Genomic DNA, 21,857 nt, shown 5'->3' with positions numbered 1-21,857 from the left:
TCTTGCTCTGGCAAAACTGTTTCATAAATGTGAAAAGAGTAATTAAAGAACCGATGGTTACATTATGGTTCACCGTCATCAATACATATGCATTATTTACTACTGGTTCCCAGGATCGTATTATTCTCCATTACTTATAAATCATGATTCACAAAACATAAATCCCATGTCCCATTATAAGAAATAAAAATATACTCGATCTTATATCAAACAAGGAGTTTAAATGAGTTTAAATATAGGTAAGCAACTGGAGATCTCCGTCTACACATTGCTATGAGTAAAAATATAGGTTAGCAACTGGAGATCTCCATCTACACATTGCTCTGAGTATAAATATAGGAAAGCAACTGGAGATCTCCATCTACACATTGTTATGAGTATAGATATAGGGAAGCAACTGGAGATTTCTATCTACACATTGTTATGAGTATTAATATAGGGAAGCAACTGGAGATTTCCGTCTACACATTGTTATGAGTATAAATATAGGGAAGCAACTGGAGATCTCCATCTACACATTGTTATGAGTATAAATTTAGGGAAGCAACTGGAGATCTCCATCTACACATTGTTATTAGTATAGATATAGGGAAGCAACTGGAGATCTCCATCTACACATTGTTATTAGTATAAATATAGGTTAGCAACAGGAGATTTCCATCTACACATTGTTATGAGTATAAATCTAGAGAAGCAACTGGAGATCTCCATCTACACATTGTTATTAGTATAGATATAGGGAAGCAACAGGAGATTACCATCTACACATTGTTATGAGTATAGATATAGAGAAGCAACTGGAGATCTCCATCTACACATTGTTATTAGTATAAATATAGAGAAGCAACTGGAGATCTCCATCTACACATTGTTATTAGTATAGATATAGAGAAGCAACTGGAGATTACCATCTACACATTGTTATGAGTATAGATATAGGGAAGCAACAGGAGATTTCCATCTACACATTGTTATGAGTATAAATCTAGAGAAGCAACTGGAGATTTCCATCTACACATTGTTATGAGTATAAAATTAGGGAAGCAACTGGAGATTTCCGTCTACACATTGCTCTGAGTTTTAGTCTAGGGAAACAACCAAAAAAATCATATGCAAACTGTTAACACGTTTAAGAATGCATTTAAAAGTCTACAACATCAAACTTATTGAAAAAAACTATCTATTGCACATTCTTTTGCAAGATAAGAAAACACAAAAAACACTGAAGTTTGCAAGTTGAATGCATTTGTGGTCTAATAGTCACGCATATTACATCTAAATCACATACGTTCAATGAATTCGAACAAATAACCATTAGTTCTATTCATGACTAGAAATACTACTTTGGTTACATTAAAGACAATGATACAATGAACGTCAAACATTTGTTTTGACACTGGATGCAGAAAGAAGTATAAAGAATCGTTAACAAAGTTTCGTAATACTTGTTTATAACGAAGACTGTTTAAATCCACGTGTCGGGCGTCCTGTCGTCGGAAGGGACGCTGTCGGCGTCTCCGCTGTCCATGTCCGGTTACCTATTCTGGGGCAGCGTAAGCGGGCGGCCCACGAAGTACCTCGATGAACTGACAACTATCTCGTGAGAAGTGTCGCGACACATTGCGAAGGTACGGCATTGGACGTCATTATCCACGCCAAAAGTTGAAAACTGAGCGCGATCGTCGTAAATTAACGGTGTATAGTCTTCGTAGCGTCCGGGATATGCAGTGAACTAATGCTGCGGCAGCGTATGTACAGGTCATGTAGATTGATCCCCACGGGGTAGCCGATGACGGGACTTCAACGGCTAACTGTATGCTGTCTTCTTGCTGGGAATAGATTCGCATCATTACCTCATACTTGACAGACAAGTTGTCAACGGAGACGGAGCTCTGTGTATGTTTGTCATACACCAGAAATAACGTCTCTTTCCACGCCTTCTGTCGCATCCGCTCCTCATGTGGTTTCTTGCCGAGCTCCTGAATTTGAACATACAGGCGGATACGTTTCATCAATTTTATTAACTGAACGGTTTAAACGTGTGCAAATTTAGGCGCATAATTGTAACCTTACTGTTAGAATATTTGAATACTTGGTTATATTACAGTAACAAATGTTATACAATTACTGTAAATTATTTTAATAATATTTGGTAAAATACTTAATGGATACGCTTCTTTTCGTAATACATTTCGTGCCAGTGGAGCAACTTCTCTTACAGGATGACAATTTTAGTAAAAATCCTAAATGTTTATACTCGGCCCTCATTGAATTTAGACTACTGAAAGTTAAAAATATCCATGGCAGGTTTCGTGATGAAATTGTGCAACGTGACTGTTCTGCATATTTTCAAGTAAAGAAAACACAAAAGTTTAAGGGTCGGCAGCGATGCAAAAGTCGATTGAGGGACCAAAATTTTAAATGTTAATCAACTTCTATTTAGTTGTGAGATTCAAAATTTAACAAGCATGACTCATATATCTTATGCAAAACCTATAAGTAGGATTTGAGCATTTTTACGAATGAATATTTTATCATATTTCCAATCAAACAGCACTTACGTTTTCCCGGAACTGTCTTAATACAAAAAGAATATGTATGTGAGTCAAATTTCGGAACTGCCCAATCCACATTCTCTTGTGGCTTTGTGTTGATTGCAGCTATTTTAAAACAGATATATACATTTTTGTAACCCGAAAATGAATTTCATGCACGAAATTGCATTTTTTTCTAAAACTTTCATATTTGACAAGATATCATCAAAATCTCTCAAGACATTGTTGAATAGGTAGTCTGGGGCATTTTGACATAAAAACGAAGTACTAATGTCGACAGACATTTCCGTTATAATGTGAATGCTTTTTGATCCAAAACCTGTTCAAATATTTTTTTGTAAAATTTGTTTAACTTCTACCTGACCGAAAACATGTCGCTAAGAATAAATGTTTCACTCCCAAAAAAGATCGTTCCTCAAAGCTAAATAAAACTTGCTTTTTTTAACTTTTTAGTTTTTTACCTTCCCCACACACCTTTGCATCGCTACCGGCCCTTAAGTTAAGTTTTGATAAGTGAACACATTCATTGGTGACTTGGTGATTTATTGGTAATAACTTGTCAATCTCAACGTACTTTGTACCCAGTATCACTATATATGTCTATATAATATAACAATATATCACACCTACAACATAAATGACGCAACGTCATTAGTCCAGGACTGGTCACGCGGTGCCACAATATTTTAACATATTGGGTCACCAAATTTATATCGTACCAAAATGGCGTATATTTTCCGATTCCGATGAATAAATGAAACATTTAAACATGTAAACAGGTTGTCGACGTGATATATACGTTACGGGGTTAGTACGTACCCCGTAACTTATAATATTATTTCTGTATGCCAATAATCAGTTACTTATTAACAGTAAAAATAACAATATTGGCCTCATGTACCAACACACTCCGACCCTGAAATAGCTAATTCGTCAAAACTCAGGTGTCGGTTGCCTTTTGAAGCTTCTATATAAACTTAGCGTTCCAAGAGAACGAAGCGTATTTGTGAGATATATATATGCTCTTTATTTCCTCTGATCGAGATACATATATTAATTAACATATAAATATATAAATGCATGTGTTAACAAAATAAACAAAAAGAAATATGTCATGATATGTACATCTGAAGATATACTAATGATACGATCAGATATACATTTGCAAGCAGAAAGATAACACAATATGACAAAATGTGCATTTGTAAAGAATATGTTTATATCAAAAAAGAGAGAAAAATGCATATGCGATCAAGCATAAATGTTACATTATCACGATAAACTGTTGTGCAAGCAGGGACTCGAAACAAGTTTACAGATATTATTATTTGGTATTATCATACAGCAAACAAATTCTTACATAAATATGCAATCAATAAAATATCACTTCCGATCAAAAAATCATAAGAGTCATCATCGAAATCTTGCTTATGCACCTATCAATATTTTGCCCCAGGGGGGGGGGGGGGCGGCGGGCAGACCCAGGGGAATTAGACAAGTTTTCCTTTTGGGTGTCTAATTCCCCACCCTGGAGCCAATACTTTTGTCTAAATCCCCATAGTGGGAGATGCTTTGTGTATCTAATGTCCCGGGGATAGATGGATGAAGGCAAACCTAGTGCCAATATTGCCAGATAAGCATTTTTTTCACCCGACATGAAAGAGCTAGAAGTCAGCCAGCCAGAAATGTCATCCAGATGACAGTTGTTTTATTCATTCCAACCAATGCTTTTTAAATATATGGAGAAAAAAGTTGCACCATTTTATCTATTCTGATGGAAAGCACATCAAAACGTTTCCCTACCTACTTCCTAGGTTTAATAAAACAAAACTTTATAAAATAAATGACTTCAGCATTACTGTTTTTATATTCAAAGGGATGACTACCCTTTGCTATATTTTGGAACTTAAAAAAGAATGTCAGAAAGTATATAAAAGTATACATTTTTAGAAAGTTCTCTTCAATTATTATCTCTGTCATGCAATGATAAAGTCAATAAAATTATTTGGATGTGAAGAGATAAAGTACACATTGAATGCGCCGTTTAAAAAAAAATTGTCCTACAGAAAGGGGCAACCCCAACACATATTTGTTTGTCACATTTCATACCTTGATACTTTTGCAATTTGCCTTTAAATGAATTTTATAACATATATTTGGAAATCACAGGGGATATAAATACCACATTTGGAGTAATAATGAAACTAAACCTCTTTTTAAAAAAATCAGTAACATGGTTCCCTCAAGCAAGAATAAATGTATAAAATGCACTAACAGTTTGGTGTATAAAAATGCACTAACTTTTTGTTGTTAGCTGGTTAACCCTTTTCTGTAGGCTTTTTTTTTGTTTTAAATGTTTTAAATGTTACAAATAGTTTGCATTCATTTTCTTATTTCTCTGTTCAGGAGCAAAAAACACCACTGTATTTGATATTAAATGAAAGAGCTTGAAGAAAATGTTTGTTTTGTTGTGTTTGTTTTTAATATTGTTGTGTTTTTTTGAGGAGTGTGGGGTGAGTGTTACGCCATTTTCAACATTATTTCAGTTATATCACGGCAACAGATTACTTTTTCATGATCCCTGGTATTTAAAACAAACCAGTACCAGGCCTGTCTTCCACAAAGCGACTTGAGTCGAGATCGTGCTCAAACTCAAAATTTCAATATCAAATAATGACCTCAATATTATTGCTAATAATTTTGTCTGCCTGTGAAACATGGGAGTTTCACAAGCAGACACAAATTTAGTGCAGTGGCAATACAATTGAATGAGATATCCAATGTTGAAATTTTAGTTTTAGCAAGATATCGACTCGAGATGCTTTGTGAAAGCCGTGCCAGGCCAGTACATTTTTGAAAGAGGTCCACCAAAGGAACATTCCTGTGAAAACTTGGATGAAAGTGGGCAGTGATCAGAATAGCTCACCTTGAGCCTTTGGCTCTAGGTGATCTAAAAATAGACCAATCACTAGGATCAAAAATATATAGAACATTGTGAACTTCATTTTTTATTTTTATTTTTATTGTTTTTACATAATATATTCATCAAATCTTTTTGGTACCCTCCTCCGTCCAAACCTCGAAACATCTACCATGATATCTGAAACAGAAGTTACTCAATTAAGCATGATTTTATAGTATGCAGGTTGTGGTACCTGGGATAGATAATAACCATGCTTTGGCAGGAGTACATGGTGTTTGAGTATACAATTGCACAAAAGTAATTTATAAGTATATTTTGATTCCAGCTGTGTATTATAAAGGGTTTTATGTAAACTTAAAATATTTATACATACATAAAGTATAGTGCTGAATAGACAATACAACTCTTAAAATCTACATAACATGTACTCCTTTTGAGTAAAGTTTAAACAAAAGTCATTGCGCGGTTTAGGAGGAGTTGCACTGAAAAGATGTTATGGACATATTCCTACATAACCCCCCCCCCAAAAAAAAAAAATATATAAAAAATTCTGACTTTTTGGGAGTATAAATATTCTAATATTATATGTAAAATATATAACTATTAAGCTGAGTAGCATGGGTACTCACTGTCTGGTGCACTCTGAGCCTGGCTATGGTTTGGGCTCCTAGCGGAACTTCTATGGGTAGTCGCAGTCGATGTGGCAGCACCACCAGGAGTTGTCTCTGTCCTCAACTCTTTCTAGAAAAACAAAGCTTTATTTAACAAGAGAGCCAATAGTCCCTATATCGCTAGCCTGAGATCACAATACAAAGACTTAGACATTCCCATGACAGAGGAGGAGCAACAGTATCAGTAGTTCCTTGTAGTACCGGTAGTTGTATGGAAACAAACATTCTGACAAAATACCAGTATGTTTGGGTGAAAAATGTGGCCTTTGAAGTGTATACAAGGTTTTACTAAAATTTGACCGAATACATAGTTTTTAACCCCACGCAACCCAAATTCAAACTTAGCCTACATTTCATGTAGACTCACATTTTGCCCGTATTTCATACATGAGGATTGGATGTTAAATGTGGCATGTAGAGAGTATAAAACGTTTTTTTTTAAGATTTGACCTAGGGACCTTAATTATTCAACGTAGATGAAAAGATTTAATCTGAGACTTGGTAGAGGGTCACCCAAGGAAAATATTTTGAAATTCGACCATTGGTTCAGGAGTCATCTGAAGCAATTGCTATAAATAAAACCGTGACGACCACAACTACGGAGACCGTGCGATCACAAAAGCTTACCTAATAAGAAAACTAACTTTATTTAGTAAATTATAACATGACTTTACCAAACTTTTCAACATATATTTTGACAACAAATAAAACAAAATAGGTTGTTTTTAATTCTAATGGTAGATATATGGGGTGTTGTGTTTGGAGGTGAAAAAATGCCATTAGAGTTCAGTTCCAGTTTGTACAGACATTCTCTTTACAATTTAAAAGTTTTCGATTTAAGCAAATCAGACATGTTAATGTAAAGCCACTTCTTTATTGTTGAGACATTTGTTCTTGATGTACCTGTCATGATATGAATGCTTTACCTTTTTCAGAGACCGTGTCTCTGCAGCCTTTGCCTGGCCCCTTTCTCTATTTGCAGCGACATTGTTGAGGTGCTCCAACCAAATGTTAACCTGTTTCCATACAAAATCAACATTTAATAAATTCACATTTATCAATTTGGAACAAACACCTAAATATAGCGCACATAGATTAAATTAAATTTTAATTAAACAAAAATATACCATTAAAGATGAAAAAACGCGTCCGGCATAGCCTTAACCATATTGACCCAATTACAAACAAATCAATGTATTTGAAACTTTAAACGATACTGCTCTATTATAGACCATTTATTAGATTTTTTATGGCTCAATCTGTCGATTCTGTAAACCAACTATGCATGCTAGGGAATGGAAGAAACAGATTATAGCTCCATATAATAATCTTACCAACTCGACCACAGCTACCCTTGTGGGCAGAATGATAACCGAAATTCACAATTGCAGCATCACGAGGGGTTGCATTAGTTCACGGTAGGAAATATTTATGGAAATATACTGTTGTAAAGACGTTGAGTCCCAGTAGCTCAGTCGGTAACAATCCGGGTTGCCAATTTAGGGGCTTTGAGTTTGAATCCCTGCTAGGCCAACTTTCTTTCCGACCTTTGAAAAAAGTCATTGCAACAAACGTCATTCGTCTTGGGGAGATTGTTGTGTGAATTACTGGTGTGAGAAAACCAGGAAACACATGAGTAGGTGAACTGGCCACCGTGATATGACTGAGAAATTGTTAAAAACGGCGTTATATCCCAATCAATCAATCAACTGTTGTAAAGTCAAAAATGTTTAATACTTCATTCGAAGCTAGTTTAATAGCAAAAATAGCAAAAGTATGGGTTGTTTTGCATAATAACTGATACTTCTGAAGTGACAGGTGATCCCCATTATTCTTTTCTAAGATTTAAACAGGGTTTTACCTGCGTTAAGCATCTATATCCTAGAAACATGGTGCTTTACAATTCTGTGAAGTTTGATTCAAATCCATTCAATAATATAGAAGTTATGGCTAAGACACGAAACGGGACGGACGAACGAACGAACGAACGAATGGACGGACAGACAGTGCAATCACTATATGCCTCCCACTTTGTGGGGGGCATAACTACTGAGGCCGGCTAAAGTGGTTGATACAAACCTCTCCCACTGGTAAAGTACACTCTTTACTAAGTAGGGCTGCATCTGTACTGCCATCTGTATGTGCCCTCTGTAAAACGTCAGAGGGTGGCAACTCGACTCCCTATAAACAATTTGATAGAATTGAAACAAGAATTTGTCAATGCAAGCCATTGCGCATCACCACGCTGAATGTTTGTAGGTAAGTTAAAACGTTGAAACATGAAATGGTTTAAAAGATGACCTTTGTAAAGGGTTAAACAAAAAGAAATACAAAATATAAAAAAGAACTATGATCCCACCCAGTCTGCCCCAGGCACCAGGGCTGTGGTCCAGGGGACAAATGAACAATTCAAAGTGAAGGTTTTGTCATAAGGATTGCAAGTTGTAAATATCAATACACTGGGTCAAGTAATAAACAGATTATGATATCATATTATATAACAAATTATTTCTATAAATTATGTAAAAGGGTGATCCTTCAAGATCAAGAAAAACAACTCATATAGAGAAAATTGCAGACTCGGTTTTATTGAGTCTGTTCAGTTGAGTAGTAATTAACGATGCAACACTACTCACGCCCCCTAGCACCGGCTGAAGCGGTATTCAATCTTCAAAACTAAACGCATTGAAATTCATGATCTCGAAGGACCATGGCATTTAATCTCTAGAGTGAGAACTTGACCTTTGAGGTAGAGACCTGAGCCTTGGATACAATGCAATATCTTCATGTGACACATATTGTGCAAAGTTATTTTCAATATCCCACTTGACATGACAAAGATCCAGCCCAAAATGACATATCAATATTTGACCTTTAATATCCGAGTATGACCTTGACCTTTGAGGTAGGGCCCTGGGTCTTGGATGAGATGTATTATCTGCTGACAAGTTACCAATATTTGTGCCAGGTTATTTCAATATCCAACTTATCATGAACTTATCATCCAACTCTCCCTCATATAGACGCTTTTTTGACGAGACTGCAGCAGAGGGCATTTGAAAACATAGTGACAAAAGAAGAAATTGATCAAAACGGACTTTATGTCAAAATCGTAAAGGACAGTGCGCGCAAAAACACATGGCAATAGAATGGAACTTTAATACGATATGCCAAAATAAATTATAGTAATGATGAACATTTCCTGTTTATATTTAATACTGTACCTTTAAATATGGTTGTGAGATCTTTTGAGATGCTATCCACCCATTCACACATCTCTTTAACTGAGAAGGATGAAACGTGTGAAAGTTTTTCCGCCATTTTTTTAGTGCGACGGTACAGTTGTCTAAACTCCGGGTACCGGGATACGAAATACGGTTGTCTATACAACTCCGGGTACCGAGATGTAAAATCCGTCTTATGTCTAAAACCCGGGACCCGGAATTATTCGGCGTGTCAAATTCCCGCCTGTCGGGAATTGTCTTCTGTCTAAAGTCCCGTGTATGCCCGCCGCCCCCCCTGGGGCAAAATATTGATAGGTGCATTATGTTTACATGCTAATTGAACTTGAAATGTATTTTCAAGATAGTTAAGCATTTGTAGACAAAGTGAATTGTTATTCTCAAGAAATGTTTGTGTACCTTCTTATCTATGAAAGCTAAATGTTTTTTTCCAATCAAATATTGCAACTTTGCCTCCTCATTACCAAACGAAATCAACGAACATATGTCGTGAGGAAAGTTTTCTGAAAGCGTATTTTTAAAATTATTTCTAATATCAGACGATAATTTGCATGAAAATAGAACATGCTTTACGGCATTATTTATAATAACGCCACACGCGTGACATAACATAACTGACTTATTTTCGTATATGCTAGGTTCAATCCAAAGTTTACTAACTTCAAGAGCATGTCGCCTTGATTGAAAATCGTTTGCACAAGTCCATATAATGGCCGGTTCGATTCTTGTATGTAGGAGCATGAAGCGACAAAAAGTTGCGTCACTTTGAACTCTTTGTTTCCAATTGTCTAATTCCGTATTATACACCAACATTTCAGCCTAACATCGCTAAACAGATATCGGTTCGTGTTCGAATGGGAAATCGTTGAATAGTTTTTGCCGCCATTCGTATAAAACGATCTAATTGCATGCAGTTTGATTTTGTTAGATTGTTCCAGAGTTCTGCTCCGAAAAGAAGTGTTGGTATACAAATTTTTGACACTAACGATGCTGATGTAAGGGGATTGATGTGAAACGTTCCTATGTTGATTGATAGTAGGGAATAGAACGATGATTCCGCTTTCTTGCACGCTACCGATATTTTATCATTGTCTGTCATTTTGTCGTTAGTTGTATACCTACATGTCTTATTTTATCTGTGCGTTCAATTTTGTTTGGCCCTAGATAGAAATTAATGTTCGTTTTATTTTTGGCAGTGTCAACGAAAACCATTACAAAACTTTTTGTCGAGTTTATTATGTATCTATAATTACATATATAATAGTATGTAATGTTCAGTAGATTTTGAAGACCATTTTGTGAAATTGCCGCTAACGCGATGTCATCAGCCAACGTAGTGTTACTTGTTATTACGTTTATAACATTTAAACCTTGTCCACTCGCTCCAGTGAATCTAAAAGTCCATTTATGAACAGATTATATATCCAAATTGAAATAATTCCCCCTTGGCGTTTACCTTGCAACACGGGAAAGAACTCGGAGGTTAAACCGTTTGCAATGATTCAACTATACATATTACTGTGCGCGTCAACTATAAGGGACCAAATTTTGCCTTGAATTTCAAGTCCTGCAATCTTGTAAAATATTGCATCTAACCATACAGTGTCAAAGGCCATTTTTGTGTCGAGCATAGCGACGTATACTTTGTTGTGGAGCTGAATATTGTGATAGATGGATTCTTGTAAATTAAAAGACGCAGTAATTGCCCCTGTATTCTTTTGGTATGCGTTTTGCTGTCGGTTTGGAAATTCAATGTTGGTTTCTTTTACCCATTTTTGTAATTACGTCATGTAAATCTGTTTCAAATAGTTTATATTTCTTTCATGCTTTACGATGAAATAACAGTGAAATAACAACAGTGAAAATATCAATTTGATATTTTTCACTGCAAAATAAGGAGTGAAAATATCAACTTTTTAAGAACTACTTTTAAATTCCTTTGTTGTTACATGTACCTGCCTTGATCAAAACAGAACATTGGACTTCAGTAAATTATGTCAAAAAATGTTAAAAAAAGAAAGAAATATTTTATAAATTTAAATAAATATATAATTGGAAATTAACAACTTACCATTTATTACCAGTTATCCCGTTTATCAAACATTTTACTGATCTTTGAAGCTGAATGTTCGAACATTTGCTTTCATACCAAACAAATTACAGACAAAAACAACTGTTCGAACATAAATAAAATTTTATATCCTCGTTCAAATGTATTTTGAACTGTTAACCGTTGTAGTAAGTAAAATGAGCTTTCTGGAGAATTCACACAATTTACAGATAGATCCGATATTTTTTACCCCACCTACACCTCAAAATGTGTCAACAAACTAGCGTGGCATTTACTCTTTATCTGGAAAACAAACATTTTAAATCGAAACAGACTGGTCTCTGACAGTAAGATGACTGAATATTACCTTACTATAAAACACGCGTACATGCAGTCTTAAACTAAGAAGAATGGTTAAAATCCAATGAGTATCCACATTTGTTTTGCTAACACATTTGACCTTCCAAATTTTCATTCTTTAAATAGCGGCGTAGTAATTTGGTTTTGTATTCATGCCCATCTTAAAATAAAAAGTGTTTTCATTATTTTTTGGAACATATGTGCTCTAATAATACTTCATTGTTTACTGTTCATAAAGCTTTGCAATAAAAAACGAGCGAATATTAAGCTATAAGAATGAATAGCAGAGAACTATTTCTCAGCAAACCGAAAGTAGAAAAGTTGACAGCTATAACTATGCATGAGGGGCGCCTCAGTATTATTGTTACATGGTGAGATCTACCAAAAATTGGCGGATTAATAAGCCTTTTAAGACACCATAAATTGGTTATCACAAAACCACAGCACTACAAAGCAAAAAAGCATATATAATACACGCAATTATTTTTATTACTCAGAACATGGTACAACTTATTTCATGTAAATTATTTACTCTATATTATGTACAGGACTGAATGAACGTTGTTTTGTACTTCAAGATGGCAGACCTTCATTGAACAACGCATCAGGTGATATGAGTTCAAAATATGTGTTTCAATTAAACAAAACCTTCGTGACAGTCTATTAATGCTCCATTTAAAGGGATGTGTTCATTCATGTTATCAGTTTGACAAATTAGCACAAATGCCACACGATTTAAATGGGACTTGTAATTGAAAATATCTGTACCTCTTGGAATATAACATAACTTTAAATTGTAAATCGTTTACGACTGGCAGTTGCCACATTTTTCCATAGTTGGTATGTTATACTGCTCTACCTTTACACGCCCTATTGTTAACTATTGTTTTCAAACGTAAAACTCCTATGTGTGATGGTTACACAACGTATTGCGAGGAAAGAGACGGTAAGCCATCCTTAATACGGGTTGTTGTTTTTCAGATAATGCTGCTTTTACTGCTGATTTTCTGTTTCTGCACACATACAGCTGAAGGTAATCTCCATTTTTTAATTAATCATTAATTGCTATTAAGGCTTTAAATATTTCTCGTTTTTTGTTGGTTGATTTGTGTTGATTTATTTCTGTTTGTAACTCGAATTGATCTTGAGTTTCAGGTTGTTTTTGTTTGAAATTAAATATCAATTATGTTCAACACGCCTTTTTATTCTATGGCTGTTCCCCCATTTGTACATCCACTTATCCAATGCATATATACGTCAACTTCAGGGTATAACTACACGTGCCTCAAATGTACCGAATCTCCGAGACCATATACGTGTCAGACAATCCAACACTGCGGCAGTCATGAGGTTTGGAATTGGTATTTACACTAATGTTTTAATTTAAACAAGTGGTGTATCTGTTGTTTTTAAACAAAGATCTTACATTGGTTATCCACATATTTTGTGCTTGAAGAGAAATGATATGGTTATTAGACTTATAGAAAATTAATAGCAGCTGATTTTAAGGCATTAAATTACGCAGAATTGATGACTAAAGGAAAAGGACTGTTTTTTCTCCAAAACCCATATGTTTTGTAGCTTTGCCATCTCGAAGAATATGTCACCACGATAGGATCACGGAGGTTCAACCTGGGATGCATGGATGAAATGGCAAGTATACTTCTGATTTATGTGAATAGTTGTTTAAACTCTCGGAGTTCAGAGCACTAACATATGTACGTGTTGTATTTTAAACACATTAAGCTAGCAAAAGTAAACTTCATTTATTATTATGTATGTATGCTGCAGGTCTGTGCAATATCACAAGTGATAGGCCGCAAGCGCGCGGATGCAGGGTGCTCCCAGTGTTGCCATGGCGACCTCTGCAACGTGAAAGGTTGCGGACAGGGTAGGTGTAAACGAAGTTATCATAGTGAGACCTGAAGGTATATGTACTTTTGTAGTTGTCATGTCCATTCAGGCCCACGAAGTATGACGCGGTTAGTGCTTTCGCTATTGATATTTGGTGTACAAGTGTTAGATACTCGTATTAGTGGTCCCAATATTCTTCTTAAATGATCGGAATGTAAGGTCCGAATTATCAAAGAAAGCTCAGTAAATTCGGTATTTCTTACCCAATGCAGGTTCAATTTGCATATCATTATATTACGTGCTATCTAAATCTTCACAGGGTACGAAATGATTATTAATCGATATGAAGCTTACAAAGTGACCAACGAAAGGGTAAAACATGACCGACCTAAGGGTACAAGATAACCGAAAATAAGACGGTGCAAGATGACTACGATACAGAATGACTAGGTCCCTCGTTATCGGTACGATATCACATACTCTCTCAACCTTTGTGTGGTGAGGTGAGAAGAATCTGTGCTAAATCATGTACAGTAAAACTGCGGTCGTTCGAACAGGCGGTTGTTCGAGAACAGACGCTCCTTCGAGGTCAAAGCTTGGTCCCGAACATTTTTTATTTTATTTTCATATAAAATATACCGTTGCTGCATCGAAATAAGTCGAGGAGCGCAATAGCCGGTCCCAAATACACATATTATTCGCAAAACCTTATGACTTCCTAGAGGTCATAATTTCACACTTTTTCTGGAACACGTGTTCCAAATTAAACCACAATTGCTGGGTGTTAAAATTTTCGCAAGTTGTAAGAATTGCAAAGACATTTGACAATTGACAATTTGATAAGGCGTGAAAAAACGCTTATCACTGTTGACGCATGACCGCTAGTATTCTTTACGGACATTTCAATGGTGCTTGTTTAGAAAATGTGCTTTTGGTTAAAATGAACTTTAATATTTATTCTTTTATTGGTTTTTCTTTTACAGTTTTACATTTAGCCTTTGAACATGTGAGTGATTTCTACAACGCAATACATAATCGGTATCGAAGTAAACATTCAGTTTGACGACAGACTGGAAAATTAAAACTTGGGTCGTTCGGAAACATCGGTTCTTTCGAGGTTTAAGCTCGGACCATGGCGTCCTCGAGCGATCGCAGTTTTACTGAAGTTGCCTTATTTGACTGTCTAAACGTGACGAATGGATGCGAACATTGTACAGTTAACATTTGACACCAAACATCCAATGACTATCATTCTACAGCGAACACTGTATGGCGAACATGAAGCAATGTGTATGGGGATTTTCATTTTAGTATGGAGATGTGTGGGAAGTGTAAAGTTTTAGAATATGCATTTATTACATAATTGCAACATTTCAGAGCTGCATATATCTGATGGTCCGGTATGCTATTCGTGTGACAGTTCTCTGGGTACTGATGGCTGTGAGAAAGTGCAACAGTGTGGCAGGGACGAGGTATGTAGTGACCGTGGTGAAATAAGAGTAAACAAGTGCAGCTTCGTTTCGTTTTTGTTATCTCTTTTGCAATGTCAAAGTGTGATTTCAAGTTGTGAAATCGGTGGCATAATGAATTTTATACTAGTACATACAGGTGACTTAAGTAATGTTCCTTCTAATTTTCTGAAGCGTCCGCAGCGAATTAACCTGGCGACAAATGTTGAATTGAATCCTTTTTCGTACCATAACATGAAGGATCCTGTTTCTAGGTGTGTCAGATCACCGCACAAATTCAGTTTTCTGGCCTCGGGGAGAAGTTTTATTCCACAGGATGTGTTCACAAACAAGTACGGTATCAGATAATTCTGATAAATAATAAAGCAAGGTGAAAAAGCCATTTTTTCAGGTTCTATCATTTTACATTCACATATTTTAAATGTTGAAATGTGTTGTAACATTTACAAAATATTGTTACGTTCCCAATGAATGTTAGATGTGACTAGTGAACAATGGCACGATGGCACCATGATCGTATATGTTAACCTGAACATTTGTATCACAGGATGCATCCTGCCAGTTAAGCGGAAAAGGAGGCTGTAGGTACTGCTGTGATTCCAATCTCTGTAACGCTGTTGATCCGTGCTTCTCACGCCTGAACAGCACGAACCCTTCCACGTACACGACCGCCTCCACAACTCCTAACATAACGTCGACCCAAACTGCTATCATTACCAAAACAAAAACTGGGACCATGACTGCCGCCACAACCCCTTACATAACGTCCACCAAATATTCTACAATAACAAGTGGAACAACGATTGCCGCCACAACTACTAATTCAGCTTCTTTATCGACAATATTGTACAATGGTATTTCGTTGTTAATATTATTGCATCTTCATCTATTGTCCTCTAAACATGTTTATAATTCGAGATAATTCCGATTTAGTGTTGTATTTTGACAAACTACTTATATACCCGTATTCCTTTATATCTCAGTACAACACACGCAGTGAGAGATGTACATGGGCTATTATGTTGTTTATGTAGGTCCGTGCATCGATGAAAGCCCGGTCGTGTGCGCATATGATACCATTTGCCGTCATCATTCGATGAGGTGCCCAAAACTCTGTAAGCTGTGTGTGTAGGACTGACGAGCAGAGTTTGTCGATACATGACTTGATTATCCACCTGCGCCATGCCGTATGCTCAATGTTGTTTGTTTCGTTGTTGTTGTCAATTCGCTATGTTAAGTAAACCGTTTGAAATAAAGCTAATTGAAAAATAAATATTGTTTCATACTTGTGAAGGAAGTAAATAAAAAAGCAAATTGCATTTTGGTTCACCGTCATCAATGCATTATTTACTATTGGTTGTTAAGTTCGTATTCATCATTTACATTACATTTAAATCATGATTCACAAAACACATATCCAATGAAAATATACTCGATCTTTTATCAAACCATCTTAACCATTCATGTCATTTGGTCTAGTAGCAATTAAATAAATGTCTTAAAGTTGACACATGAGTATAAATCTAGGGAAGCCATTGTAGATTTCCATCTACTCATTGTTATGAGTCAATATTTCTAGGGAAGCAACTAGAGATCTCCATCTACTCATTGCTATGAGTGTTTTTCTAGGGAAGCAACTGGAGATCTCTATCTTCTCATTGTTATGAGTGTTTTTCTAGGGAAGCAACTGGAGATCTCCATCTACTCATTGTTATGAGTCAATATTTCTAGGGAAGCAACTGGAGATCTCCATCTACTCATTGTTATGAGTGGATTTCTAGGGAAGCAACTGGAGATCTCCATCTTCTCATTGTTATGAGTGGATTTCTAGGGAAGCAACTGGAGATCTCCATCTACTCATTGTTATGAGTATATTTCTAGAGAAGCAACTAGAGATCTCCATCTACTCATTGCTATGAGTGTTTTTCTAGGGAAGCAACTGAAGATCTCCATCTACTCATTGCTATGAGTATATTTCTAGGGAAGCAACTGGAGATCTCCATCTACTCATTGTTATGAGTATATTTGTAGGGAAGCAACTAGAGATCTCCATCTACTCATTGTTATGAGTGGATTTCTAGGGAAGCAACTGGAGATCTCCATCTACTCATTGTTATGAGTCAATATTTCTAGGGAAGCAACTGGAGATTTCCATCTACTCATTGTTATGAGTGTTTTTCTAGGGAAGCAACTGGAGATCTCCATCTTCTCATTGTTATGAGTATATTTCTAGGGAAGCAACTGGAGATCTCCATCTACTCATTGTTATGAGTATATTTGTAGGGAAGCAACTAGAGATCTCCATCTACTCATTGTTATGAGTGGATTTCTAAGGAAGCAACTGGAGATCTCCATCTACTCATTGTTATGAGTATATTTCTAGGGAAGCAACTGGAGATCTCCATCTACTCATTGCTATGAGTCAATATGTCTAGGGAAGCAACTGGAGATCTCCATCTACTTAAGGATTAAAATTCGACATGTTGCATTTTATTGGGGAATGGTATGCAATGGGGCTGTTCAAAATGGGTGGACTCCACCAATATTTTGAACTGCGCCATTGCATACCATACCCTAATAAAATGCAACTTGTCGAATTTTAATACTTATATTTACATTCATTTAAATGTAGCTACATTTCTGCTAAAATAAATTGATTATTCAAGAGCATTTTCTCTTTTTTCTTTCTCTCGTTGTTCTCAACGGTGGGTAAATTAGAACAGCTATCGCAACCTAATTTTATACCACAATGAATGCACAGATAAAATAGTTCCTTATTTATATGATTACTTTCTATCTTTTCAAGGTCAAGAATATTATAAATACGTATTATTGCTTAAAATGTGTGTTTTCGGTCCGTTATCGTGGTGTATTAAAACGCAAAAACCCGGGCGTTATCGGTAGAAAACGTGCATTATTCAGTAAATTCACGTGCCGTTAATGCCCGGTTTTTTGCTTTACATATGCGCTATCAGGGCCCGCATCATAACAATGAAGGCTGAGCGACCAGGTTTTTGACCGAAAGTTGGTCAACGATGCTAACTTTTGCACAAAAACATATTTTAGCATATATAACGTAGCTGCATACAAATACCAAAACATGAAATAAACCACATATAACTTACATATTTTCTACTGAGTTGTCTTTTCCTGGCAAGCTGATGTGTTTACTAAATAGTTTTTTCTGCAATTGTTTTGACTATTAAAAGCACTAAATTATGTCTAAAACGACTAACTCCTCCGAACTGTAGTTATTTCTGTCGATTTTATTCAGAACATACGACTTATATGGACATGATTCCATTACGTCGTATGCAATGAACAAAGAAATTTCAAATATGTTTTCTCTGATGCTGAAGATGCTGTTCATTTTTATCAAGAACATGTTTACCAAATTTTCAGGCTTAAATTAGTTATCAAAACAAACAATGGTTAAAGTATGACTGAACAGGTAATTAATTGATTACCCAATAGGCATTGCGTGTAAATAATCCCAGTAATCCAGTCAATTTTCGAAAAAACAACACTTTCAAAACAAATGAACACTGCAAAAAATGGCGTCGAAACAAAATGCAGCTGCCGAGTTATGTTGCGGCCCGAATCGAGCTTAATGTAAAACTTTTTCAATGACATCACTCATGACGTCATACAAGCACCCGTCATAGAGGTTATTTTAAACTAACTGTTTTTGCATTTTCGTGACATTTAACAGCCTTTTTAAACACCAGCGTTTCTTCAACTGTTCCATCCATCATGAAACCATCTACATTAAAATCAATCAAATTATCGTTGCTTATCTTTTTTTAACTGCTTTACTGCAGATTACAGTTTTGCATGTTGCCAATATTGGCAAAAATTTTACTACGATTTCATTGAAAAAAATAGTTCCGTAGTAAATATGCCCCGCCCCTTGGTATAATTGCGCCCAATGACAGGACAGAAGTATCGAACAAACGCACGCGATATCGATGGGAAATGCCATTGCACTTTATACAGAAATAAAGTGCAATTGATAAACAACAACCATCGTTTAGGAATGAAGTGTGAATGTAAATATTCATTGTTATGAGTCAATATTTCTAGGGAAGCAACTAGAGATCTTCATCTACACTTTGTTATGAGTGGATTTCTAGGGAAGCAACTGGAGATCTCCATCTACTCATTGTTATGAGTCAATATTTCTAGGGAAGCAACTAGATATCTCCATCTACTCATTGCTATGAGTGTTTTTCTAGGGAAGCAACTGGAGATCTTCATCTACTCATTGTTATGAGTGGATTTCTAGGGAAGCAACTGGAGATCTCCATCTACTCATTGTTATGAGTGTTTTTCTAGGGAAGCAACTGGAGATCTTCATCTACTCATTGTTATGAGTATATTTCTAGGGAAGCAACTGGAGATCTCCATCTACATATTGTTATGAGTATATTTGTAGGGAAGCAACTGGAAATCTCCATCTACTCATTGTTATGAGTATATTTGTAGGGAAGCAACTGGAGATCTCCATCTACTCATTGTTATCAGTGTTTTTCTAGGGAAGCAACTGGAGATCTTCATTTACTCATTGTTATGAGTGGATTTCTAGGGAAGCAACTAGAGATCTCCATCTACTCATTGCTATGAGTGTTTTTCTAGGGAAGCAACTGGAGATCTTCATCTACTCATTGTTATGAGTATATTTCTAGGGAAGCAACTGGAGATCTCCATCTACTCATTGCTATGAGTATATTTGTAGGGAAGCAACTGGAGATCTTCATCTACTCATTGTTATGAGTATATTTGTAGGGAAGCAACTGGAGATCTCCATCTACTCATTGTTATGAGTGTTTTTCTAGGGAAGCAACTGGAGATCTTCATCTACTCATTGCTATGAGTGTTTTTCTAGGGAAGCAACTGGAGATCTTCATCTACTCATTGTTATGAGTATATTTCTAGGGAAGCAACTGGAGATCTCCATCTACATATTGTTATGAGTATATTTGTAGGGAAGCAACTGGAGATCTCCATCTACTCATTGTTATGAGTATATTTGTAGGGAAGCAACTAGAGATCTCCATCTACTCATTGTTATGAGTGGATTTCTAGGGAAGCAACTGGAGATCTCCATCTACTCATTGTTATGAGTGGATTTCTAGGGAAGCAACTGGAGATCTCCATCTACTCATTGTTATGAGTATATTTCTAGGGAAGCAACTGGAGATCTCCATCTACTCATTGTTATGAGTGGATTTCTAGGGAAGCAACTGGAGATCTCCATCTACTCATTGTTATGAGTGGATTTCTAGGGAAGCAACTGGAGATCTCCATCTACTCATTCTTATGAGTATATTTCTAGGGAAGCAACTGGAGATCTCCATCTACTCATTGTTATGAGTATATTTGTAGGGAAGCAACTGGAGATCTCCATCTACTCATTGCTATGAGTGTTTTTCTAGGGAAGCAACTGGAGATCTCCATCTACTCATTGCTATGAGTTGTTATGATTATATTTTTAGGGAAGCAACTGGAGATCTCCATCTACTCATTGTTATGAGTATGTTTGTAGGGAAGCAACTGGAGATCTCCATCTACTCATTGTTATGAGTTTATTTCTAGGGAAGCAACTGGAGATCTCCATCTACTCTTTGTTATGAGTGGATTTCTAGGGAAGCAACTGGAGATCTCCATCTACTCATTGTTATGAGTGGATTTCTAGGGAAGCAACTGGAGATCTCCATCTACTCATTGTTATGAGTATATTTCTAGGGAAGCAACTGGAGATCTCCATCTACTCATTGTTATGAGTGGATTTCTAGGGAAGCAACTGGAGATCTCCATCTACTCATTGTTATGAGTGGATTTCTAGGGAAGCAACTGGAGATCTCCATCTACTCATTGTTATGAGTGGATTTCTAGGGAAGCAACTGGAGATCTCCATCTACTCATTCTTATGAGTATATTTCTAGCGAAGCAACTGGAGATCTCCATCTACTCATTGTTATGAGTATATTTGTAGGGAAGCAACTGGAGATCTCCATCTACTCATTGCTATGAGTGTTTTTCTAGGGAAGCAACTGGAGATCTCCATCTACTCATTGCTATGAGTTGTTATGAGTATATTTTTAGGGAAGCAACTGGAGATCTCCATCTACATATTGTTATGAGTATATTTGTAGGGAAGCAACTGGAGATCTCCATCTACTCATTGTTATGAGTATATTTCTAGGGAAGCAACTGGAGATCTCCATCTACTCTTTGTTATGAGTGGATTTCTAGGGAAGCAACTGGAGATCTCCATCTACTCATTGTTATGAGTGGATTTCTAGGGAAGCAACTGGAGATCTCCATCTACTCATTGTTATGAGTATAATTCTAGGGAAGCAACTGGAGATCTCCATCTACTCATTGTTATGAGTGGATTTCTAGGGAAGCAACTGGAGATCTCCATCTACTCATTGTTATGAGTGGATTTCTAGGGAAGCAACTGGAGATCTCCATCTACTCATTGCTATGAGTGTTTTTCTAGGGAAGCAACTAGAGATTTCCATCTACTCATTGTTATGAGTATATTCCTAGGGAAGCAACTGGAGATCTCCATCTACATATTGTTATGAGTATATTTCTAGGGAAGCAACTGGAGATCTCCATCTACTCATTGTTATGAGTATATTTGTAGGGAAGCAACTGGAGATCTCCATCTACATATTTTTATGAGAAGCAGCTGGAGATTTCCATCTACATAATGTTAACACTG

At 36.2% G+C, this 21,857-nt stretch overlaps 1 protein-coding gene and 1 long non-coding RNA gene across 2 annotated transcripts; one reads left to right on the top strand and one right to left on the bottom strand.

Moving 5' to 3' along the window:
- Positions 1 to 5,551: 5,551 nt before the first annotated feature.
- On the bottom strand, positions 5,552 to 7,565 carry LOC128245139 (uncharacterized). Its single transcript, XR_008263065.1, has 3 exons — positions 7,076 to 7,565; positions 6,108 to 6,219; positions 5,552 to 5,655 (listed from the first exon to the last, which is right to left on the bottom strand). It is a non-coding gene; the product is annotated as an uncharacterized LOC128245139 (long non-coding RNA).
- Positions 7,566 to 12,526: 4,961 nt separating this feature from the next.
- Positions 12,527 to 16,397, top strand: LOC128242071 (uncharacterized). Its single transcript, XM_052959107.1, has 9 exons — positions 12,527 to 12,641; positions 12,783 to 12,834; positions 13,069 to 13,151; positions 13,383 to 13,454; positions 13,593 to 13,692; positions 15,033 to 15,127; positions 15,379 to 15,456; positions 15,672 to 15,978; positions 16,159 to 16,397. The coding sequence occupies exons 2-9, from the start codon at positions 12,786 to 12,788 to the stop codon at positions 16,254 to 16,256; spliced, it is 882 nt and encodes a 293-aa protein (XP_052815067.1). The 5' UTR covers positions 12,527 to 12,641; positions 12,783 to 12,785; the 3' UTR covers positions 16,257 to 16,397.
- The last annotated feature ends 5,460 nt before the right edge of the window (positions 16,398 to 21,857 follow it).

The sequence above is a fragment of the Mya arenaria genome, chromosome 8 (assembly GCF_026914265.1).
Source record: "Mya arenaria isolate MELC-2E11 chromosome 8, ASM2691426v1".
Classification (NCBI taxonomy): domain Eukaryota; kingdom Metazoa; phylum Mollusca; class Bivalvia; order Myida; family Myidae; genus Mya; species Mya arenaria.
The sequence above is the reverse complement of the archived record's forward strand: the minus strand, read 5'-3'. Positions and strand labels throughout refer to the sequence as shown.